This window comes from Macrobrachium rosenbergii, chromosome 42, assembly GCF_040412425.1.
Source record: "Macrobrachium rosenbergii isolate ZJJX-2024 chromosome 42, ASM4041242v1, whole genome shotgun sequence".
NCBI classification, from domain to species: domain Eukaryota; kingdom Metazoa; phylum Arthropoda; class Malacostraca; order Decapoda; family Palaemonidae; genus Macrobrachium; species Macrobrachium rosenbergii.
This window is the reverse complement of record NC_089782.1, coordinates 19,697,796-19,708,121: the sequence shown is the minus strand read 5'-3', so window position 1 is coordinate 19,708,121 and position 10,326 is coordinate 19,697,796. Positions and strand designations below refer to the sequence as shown.

The 10,326-nt window shown below is 35.3% G+C and overlaps 1 protein-coding gene across 1 annotated transcript in view; it reads right to left on the bottom strand.

Annotated features, from left to right (window-relative positions):
- Positions 1-7,721, bottom strand: part of LOC136827754 (poly(A) RNA polymerase gld-2-like) — a 66,107-nt gene extending 58,386 nt beyond the window's left edge. The window contains exon 1 of the mRNA XM_067085215.1: positions 7,661-7,721. Coding sequence (XP_066941316.1) covers positions 7,661-7,706 — 46 coding nt within the window. The 5' untranslated portion in view covers positions 7,707-7,721. The remainder of the gene's footprint in view (positions 1-7,660) is intronic.
- Between the last annotated feature and the right edge of the window lie 2,605 nt (positions 7,722-10,326).

The window sequence follows — 10,326 nt, the reverse complement described above, 5'->3', positions numbered from 1 at the left end:
GCAGCCATGCTTAGATAAATATTCCTGCATCTCCTTTGAATTCTTCTGTTGTTTAAAGTGCGTGTACTATCATTGAAAATTCTTTTCCTTTCTGTGATTAATAATTCTGTCTAGAATTCACTGCTATAAATAAATATATTGTAATAAAAAACCACAATACGTGTCAGTAAATGACAGACTGTCATTATAAGTTTTCCTGGGCAGCGCTGGGTTCGTCAACAGTAAAATATAAAGTTTGGTGAGAAGAACTGATAGATATGTATGCAATTTCAATATACTGGTATCTGCTTGCCTTATATACTGTACACTGCTAAATGGTCAGAAAATATTACTTTATCAGGCAACGTCACAAATATAGCAGACTCAACACAGTATCAATAATAATCTGCCACAATTTGAACCACACTTTATTAATACAACTGTTTAATAATGCGCTTCATCTTTTATCAAAGTTAAAAAAAAAGATCATCTTTAATCACCTGATGTGGAATTGATCCTCTTAAGATTAGTTTATTCATAAAGCAAAAATTTACTCCAGCAGGACCTATAATGTACTGACAGTTCCCTAAGAATTCCTGTAGCCAATAAATTTTCAAGTTCACTGACCAAACACAAAAACACTAATCATAACTAAGCAACAAGCTGTTAACACAATGCCAAATACTTACTGTATGTAACTTTCTCATAAAAAAAAGGCTTCAACTATACAGTACTCCTGTACTAAAATTAATATATAAACGAAATAGTCACACCTTGTACCTTTGTAAATGCCTTGAAAATTCCTAATTAAGGAATATAAGTGTGTTGGGAGTAGAGCAGATTCTGAAAGTTTGACAGGAGAAAGTTCAGAGCATTTGCATCGACAGTTGACAGGTAGAGTAATTACTGGCAAAACTGAAGACTACTACCATGTCTAGTTTCCGTTAGTCACTAACTGGAATATTTGTTGCCATTTGTCTGCTTCTGTATATGTTTATGTCTTTGGTTTGTGCTTATCAAATTTGCTGTCGTTTGTTAATGTTTTTATGTTTTCATCCCCAAGGGGCTGGTGCCAAACACAGTGCCCATTTTGCACATAAACTAGTAGTTATTGAACCTAGAGGGGCACGGTATTTTCAGTTTTACCTAATTATTTATCACAAGGACTTAGGTCTATGTTAAGGGGCATGCCGACCACCTGATTTGGAGGAAATATCAAATTTAGTTATCAACAGTTTTCAACTGTTTTATGTCTAAATAAGCATATCCTCAAGCAATAATGCTAAAAAAATATTTTTAGATTGGTTTATTGACAATTTTGTTCACTGCTTGTATGACACTGTGAACCACAAATTGTAACAAAAGACTTGCAAAAAATGTCTGTATGAATAATTCAGGATAGGATCAAGTTAGTTATACACTGTTTCGGCCAGTTTTATGCTTAAACAAACATATCTAGATACATTATTGCTAAACAAAAAATTGTTGAGATTGGTTCTCGGACAATTTTGTTCATCACTTCTATGGCACTGTGAACCACAAATTGCAAAAACGTAAGAGTCTATGAATGATCCTAGATAGGATTAAGTTTGAGTTATTCACTGTTTTGGACTGTTTTACATGTAAATAAACATATCTTGAAATGTTATTGCTAAAAAAATATTTGTTTAGATTGGTTCATGGACAATTTCTGTTAACTGTAAAAAAGCATGTAAATCAACTGTGAACAAAATTTATTCAATAACAACTGTCACCCACTAAAATATCCCATTCTCTCTATAAGACGTGTCAGAGAAAACAGGTTACAATGATACTGGGATAACTTGCTCTAGATGTCCATATTCTCTCAAGATTTTTTAAAGTCCAAATATATTTTTCTTTTGCTGTTTCCTCAAAACTTACTTTTCAAAACTAAATGCTTATTTCTCCAAGACAGAATCAAATTCAATGAAACTTTTTAATGAACATAAGTGGTCAAATTTCTAAATTTCCCCACAAGAGAATTTTCATTATTAGTTGTGGAATAAGTGGTAAAAATTTGAAGATATCCCTTCAGTCATAAAGTAGAAACAGTCATTTACTTTATTATGGGGCTATATAGCATAGGGGCTTCCCTCAAGCCTATGTCACCTGAAAACACATCAACAATTGTGGTATGAATATTACCAACATCTACCATTTGGAATAAAAGGGTTATACAGCAATTACCTATGCGTATACAGAGGTTCTAACAGCTGCCACAACTACTGCATAATCACTTATTACCTCTAAGGGCAATGGTGGTGGGCATACCACAACCGGATGCCTGACACATACATGACACAGCCAATGTCTTGGTCTAAGAAATTCTTCTGATACACAAGTATTCTAATAATTATTTTGCAACCCACTATTACCAAATCCAAATTGCACAGCAACTGCATATTAACTTCACTTCCTAAAATCAAGAGGTATATGTAGAAACCAGTACAGTACTCCTTAGCACATCATAAAGATGGTGATATTAATAGCAACACATACAGTATACCTATGTTCTAGGGTGTTAAAGAGGTATTAAATTTGCCTGCTTGCATGATTACTGAGTTAGCTGTACGTTAGCCATGTTCCTATCCAATGAAAACTTAAAACTTTTGGCAACTGGCCAACACTGATCAAAAAAACCATATTTTGTATGCAACAAATTTTACCATAATGCACAAATTCACTAAACTAACTAAGCTACTGTATACACATAAAAAGCCTTGGTCTAATAACAACAGAAACTATGAATTTGGTAAGGATATTGATTGACATTCCAACTAGACCTACTTAAACGATTAAAAAAATCCTACGATATAGGCTAAACGCACAAACATAACCTTGAGTAACTAAGGCAAGGGTGAAATACTTTTCTCATGAGCTGGACCTATGCTACATGAACACACAAAGAGGTGGCAGCACGAAGATATCCTTTACGATCATAAGCTAAACAACAGAGAAAATTATTTATTTAAATAACAGAATACCGGAAGCTCTGCAAGACACCATGTTTAACATTTTAGTACCATGCACTCTATGATTAAAGTACAAATATAGACAAAAGACAGTTGATCTTTCAGTATCTTGGTAAATTTCTCAAATTATCTCACTTGTGCTACATTACAAACACTATTTTTTTCTTGGTAAATTTCTCAAATTATCTCACTTGTGCTACATTACAAACACAATTTTTTAAGTTGTTTAGCCGAAGAATTACACTCAAAATGATGTGTGTGGCCGTCTTCTTTACTTTTACCAACACACCCTTCTCTAAAATCAACTGAATCAACTAAGAAAAATATGCAGACCTAGGGTGCATCATTCAAGGCCTAACCCTTCAAAAGAACCTTAAATTATGACTATCACCCTGAGAAATTCAGGCTAGGTCAACCTAGCCTAAGCCTAGACCTATCCTGCAAGACGTTGTGGGCATTCCATGGTCATGTGCTCAGGCTGGCCAAATATAGGTCACTTCTCCCAGACAGGTTAACTTCTAACTGACGTATACTTTTAGAGGAAATGGCATCCCTTATTTTCATACGTGCTAAAGTAACACTTTACCTGAAGGACCACCATATACTTCCATTATAAGCTTAGGCCTATGCGCGTAGGTCTAGGCGACTACGGTATGCAAAGCTTTTAAAAGGAGCCGTACGGTGCTACAGTCTACAGAGCTAAAGAAAAAATCAATACAGTTCACGCTCTGAGGTATTCAACACGATCTAATCTAAAATCACGTCAGCAGGTAAATGTCTCACACGTAAATAAGCGTAAGAAATAAGAGTGCTGTCAGAAACACCCACAGGTTCATGACGTAACACATGAGTAAAATTCGTCACAAAAGCCGACATATAAAAAGCACAGCACTTCTTCATACTTATACTAAAACCTACCAAATGACAACGTCACTGTAACATACGAAAATGACCCTCGGTAGCTGACATAATTGAAGGCAGGGGCAAAAACAGCATGAAAACTCAGATAAAGATGAATGAGAACCTCTGGCTGGCCGAACGTCAGTCAGTCAAGGAATGCGTCACTCTGCCTACTTATTACCAAAGCCTTATTCCTGGTCATTTAAAAGATAATGCGACGATTTACACATTAAGTAAGTTGCTCCTGTAGCTAAGGCGTTCCTGTGTGAAGGAATTGTGACATTGAGCTTTGTAACACATGAGATATTCAACAAAATGAGAGGGCTAACTATACCAGCAGCAGTCGCAGAGTATTTCCCAAATATGAAAGATCACTGACTTTGTTTGTTATTTTATGACTTCTTTTCACGAAAAATTAATTAATTTTTCATGATATCTAGAACTTTATATATTTTATTCAAGGTAATAATATAATTTTAAAGCATTTTTTGTCTATACCATTTAAAAATTATATTATTACAATCGCAAAGCCGGGCTATTTAACTTTGAATTCGACCTTACCAGTTACTATGCCTTGTATTTTGCATGAATATACCTGGTCAAGTAATAAGCTTTATTTTACTTTGATCAATATTTTTTATTATAAAAACTCATATCAGATAAAATTAGGATTTTTTAATCTTAATTAAAGTTAAGAATGAAATGAACAATTTGTCGAAAAATTTCCTAACGATACTTTGTCAAGACTAGGCGGCGTTCCATAGCACATGCCGTCATAAATATGAATCATCCATGTACTCCCTTTAAATGCCTACATTAGTTTGCTAGCATGACCATTTAATACCGATGCAAGGTTAATGAAAGTAAGCTTGTACTGAAATATCGCGTGATAACAATATTAATAGACAAATAAGAGATGGCGCAGTAGATTTGTGCTCTTTTGAACTTGGAGTATGCTACTACGTCACAAGCCACTCTAGTGGCGTCATTTTACGCAACACTTGTTAAAGTACTGAGTGAATGACGGAGATTATCCTCCGAGTTGCAACGCGCAAACCTTATAAAAAAAGGTTGAACATAAAAACGTCCGTTTCTTATAGCTCGTGACAACTTATACATACACTTCATTCTAGAATGTGTGCATGTTGTCATGGAGTGTCTTAAGTGCATTATTTTGTACACCATACGTTACCGACCAAGCGTTTCCATTGGCATCAAATTTCCTTGTATATATGCTACTAAAATGTAAGAAAATCTTTGACCTTGCCATGTGGACGAGCGTAATATAAATTTCAAACAGCTGGTTACGGTATGAAGTTCATCTATATTATGTGCCTAGTAACCGGGAGTGAGCACTTACTGTTGATATTCTACGCTTTGTCGGAGGAACTTCGTCGAGTCTAATTAAGGAATGTCCACTTCAGCTGTCAAATTTCAGAGGCATCTTCGCAGTTAAACTGCTCCATGATATTCGTTGTAAAGCTTCCTGGTTATCTGCTAAGTCATCCAGGTGTGATTATCAGCACTTTACTTGTTTTTGTGAACACCACCTCGCGTGTTGTAGGCAAGTCGTACTATAGATGATAGGTTACAAATTGCGTTTCAAAGGACATATAGGTTGCCGAGGGATGTCATAGGGAACGAGCAGGCACCAGGCAGTCTTGTATCATTGTTTCCTACGGATTTCAGTGGAACCTGATATTGGAAAAATATGCTCGTCCTCTTTCGAGAAATTTAGCAGATCATCATTTGACACGGTCCATGTGTCCAGTTTGTCTTCATACTTAACCCCAGGGCATAGAGCCATCCGTTTCCTTCGTGGATTTATCTCTCTCTCTCTCTCTCTCTCTCTCTCTCTCTCTCTTTATCTCTCTCTCTCTCTTTCTCTCTCTATATATATATATATATATATATATACATATAACTAGTATTTATACACAGTGATATTTATGAAGTGTGTGCGTGTGTTGAAGAAAATTATCATAAGATTTCCAACACCAAGGTGACATTCCTGGCCCGGGGTCCCATTTTTTAACCAATTTGAATCCACGTTACATAAGGAAGCTTCGCGGCAGTGAGTAACGACCATTAGGGTGGGACTTGCCGTCCCGATCCTCCCTTATATTACTGTCAGTTTTGACCGTATATGAGTATTCCAATAACAAATATATGCCGAGAGCCATCTGAAATTGGTGTAACACATGTTACGTCCGTTTCCCCTGACGCCCTCCCCTATAGAATAACACAGGTACCGTGTTGCACCTCACTTATAACATATCACATGTGTGGCGCTTAGGTCAATATCACTAGGTTTTTAATGCTATGCTCCGGTTGTTCTGGGAAATATTTTCTTTTTGTGGTTAATCACGTCATAATTGTATCTGACTTTTTTTTGAACGAAGGTCGATATTCGTTGATGTTAGGATATTCTTATCATAACAAAGTTACGAGTGGCTGTGATATATCTTTATCATGACAGACATAGTATTATTATTTAATACTGAAAGGTGTATGATAAACTTTTGTAATCGCATTGTCAGTTACAATGTGAGAGATTGCTGCATATTTTAATGCAATGGAAAAACTAGTTTTTTTTTCAATGCTAATGATGTAACTCTGAACTTGAATTATTTGTGGGTGCATTAGTGTAAAGAATCGAAGAAGAGAAGTAGGTTAAAATGGCCATTTTATGCACAGTAGTGGCTCTTTGATGGACGTTTCTTAATATTAGTATTCAAGGGAGTTGCTCTTCATGTAATCGCGTAATTATCAGTGACCGATATCACAGTAATAAACCGCCCCCCTGCCCCCTTTCTCTCTGCGGATGGATTATTTTCTCTCATAAGTGACTCAGCCGTAGCCATACGAGCCTCAGTTTAAAACTCTCTCTCTCTCTCTCTCTCTCACACACACACACACACACACACACACATATATATATATATATATATATATAGTTGATTAACTACAAGGAACACAATTCCCTAATTGTGCCAACGGAGTAAAATGTGACCTTTAATGGAACGCACCAAGTGGTAACAGTTAACCATTTGAACAACCCCGAGAGGAGCAGCTCTCTCTCTCTCTCTCTCTCTCTCTCTCTCTCTCTCTCTCTCTCAATATATATATATATATATATATATATATATATATATATATATATATATATATATATAATCAGAAAGTAAAGAATTTTAGATATAAAGAATGTAAACTACGAAATGTAGGAAGGTTTTATTCTTTCTTAGTAGGGAGTGTTAGAAATGTCGGACTCATCGACCTAGTACTACGTAACCAAAGCTAAGGTGTTTAGTGACGCATATTTTATTGTCTCAGTAAGTCTACATAGCATTTCCTCAAATCTGTATTGTACCTTTGCAATAAAAAAATATGTTAGGAATTAGATGCTACATCATATGAAGTTCGATATGTTGGCAAATTTTGGAAAAATCCGAAACTAATACACGTTTACAAAATATCAACATCAACAATGATTTGCTGCCTTGTATAGAAATCTGTATTCTTAATGGAATGGTGTTATAGATTACTTTTTCATAAACTTCACATGTTTTAGATTAGATATGAGGGAAAAATAAGCAGAAATGAAGAGGACGCGTTAAGACCAACCGCTATGAAACCCTTCTGCCACATTGTTTACAAAATGGTTCCGTGATGTTTACGTAAACGACTATTGATAGCATGCAGAGAGAGAGAGAGAGAGAAAATACTTAAAAAGGTAGGAGTGAAGGAAGAGCTTCTCATATATTTGATTATTCGTATCTTCTCACCTGTTCTTGAAAAAGGAGGCCTCGACCTATTCTGTCCCCACCACATCTGTATGCAACACAGAGGGAGAATCCAATTCTTCAGTGGCCCTCAAAGAAAGCTGTGATCCGTATATTATCTTCCACGTTGACCTTGGGGCACAATGCTTCTCCAGTTTTACTCATCTTGCATACAGAAATAGCCCCTGATTAAGAATTTGACAATGTACCAGGTGGGTGCAAGGATGGCTCTCCGAAAGACGGTTTAGTAGTGATCCGGGTTTGTAAAAGGACTCGACTCACTTCCGTAATAATAAGACTAATACTACTACTTGTCATGGTACTGCTGTTGTAATAATTTGTTTAGGTGCACGTAAACTATTCAAGTGGATAAAGCGAACTTTGTACTTTTTTGCTATTTTGTTCTAGATACGTAGTCAGTGTGGTTGCTTGGTCTAGAGGTGAATATGCAATAGGAAAGAGCCTCTTTATAGAAAACAAGCAAAAAATATCCCTATCTTAGTAGACTTATGGTTTTCTTAAGCAAGAAATAAAGTATTAATGCAAAATCTTCTTGCGCACTCAGTGCTACTTGAAAACAATTGTTTTTCCTAAATAAGTAAAGGAATAAAGTGGACCGTAGATACAAAATACTGGAACAATGAAAAATCGATTACCGAGAAAAATGGGGAAACACCTGTGAACAGCATACCGCAACGATATTGTTCAACACATTTTTATCGCTCCTGTGACACTGTAGCTACGCAGATGTTAAATAATGGTGGGTCTGGTCGGCACTTGGATGGGGGACCATGAAGAAATGCCAGGCGTCTTGAACATCCTAAAACAGACCTGCTGAAAGCGTATTTCAGCAGGTCTTTATGGATGACGTTGCTAGACCTATTCTTCCTGACACTGAGCGAGCCTGTCAGGTCACTCAGATATAGTGGGTTGCAGGCCAGGAGTGGCGTGGGGGAGGGGTATAGCAGTAACTTCTTCTTAATATACTGCTGGAACCACCCTTCTGGGAAAATTGATAATATATATATATATATATATATATGTGTGTGTGTGTTTGTTATATGTATATATATATATATATATATATATATATATGTATATATATATATATATATATATATGCATATATATATATACAGAGAGAGAGAGAGAGAGAGAGAGAGAGAGAGAGAGAGCATTAGACCCAGCAAACATTATGTGCATACAAAATGAGCACACTTGTAAAAGAAATCTGCGCATGCGCTCACTTATCTATGCATGTTCCTATAAATGGCCTGAATATGTAGCGAGTACTTAACCGGAATAAAGCTTATTATCACATATCTAACGTTGATCTTTGGCCTGTATCATAACTTCTGTACTGTGGCCTTTCACACTTGTGGTTTTGTCTTATTTTTTGGGGTCCACGCCTACTTGTTTTACCTTTTGCTTTTTCATTTATTTGGTTTTTATGGGTTTAGTTACTGGCTAGTTTGTTGTGTGAACACACACACACACACACACACACACACACACACACACACACACACACACACATATATATATATATATATACTATATATATATATATAATATATCTACAGTAATACTCTTGGTTATAAAGACGAAATGTATTTGTAAAAATACGTACAGAGTCTGAGGCTTTCGTCCATCCTTCTGTGGACTCGATCAAGTCCACAGAAGGATGGACAACAAAGCACTGTATGTATTTTTACAAAATACACTTCATCTTATAATCAAAATATTACTGTGGACTAATAGCTGAAGCACCATACTAAGTTTGTACATATTATATATATATATACCATACTAAGTTTGTACATATATATATATATATATATATATATATATATATATATATATGTATGTATGTAATATACATAATTTCCTATTCATTTACGTATGCGCGTATGAATAATGGTAATTACTTGGTACGTGAATCGTTAGACTCTTCACTCAGAATAAAATTCTTGATTTTATTGCAGTACGTTTGAGTTAATTATATATGAACAAACGCAAGAGACCCTGTGTCTGTCCATTTCAGGTTCTTAATAGGCTACCTATCGATAAAGATGTGTTCGAATGAGTTGAAAACATTGATCCCCACCTGACGTTGCAATTCCATTAGATTTGTGGAAATACATATACAGAAAAAAACAGGAATTTCCATATAAATTACTCTTGATATGAAAGACAAATTTACGTTCCTTTATAAACGCTCTCACGCACAAAAGCGATTAAGTTTCATTTGTTTTAGCCTTCGTTCGTTCGTGTATATTCCCTGTTGCCAGATGTATTCTCTGCACTTTTTTGTTCATCTTTTTAAAAATAGCAATGAGGTTTCATTTTTAATGAATGTGATGTCTAAATATTGGCGTTCTTCAATATTGCGAGCATTTGATCGAATTTGTTTTAAAAAATGTGATTTTAAAATCACGTGACATATTGAAAACATTTGATGGAATACGTATGTTTTCTGAACTAAGTTTTGCGCGCTTGCACACACACACACACACGCACACACACACACACACACACACACATATATATATATAAGTATTTATGTATATATTTATGTATATATATTTATACAGTACACACACACATATACAGTATATATATACATATATAACTATATATATATATATATAGCTCACTTGTATATATAT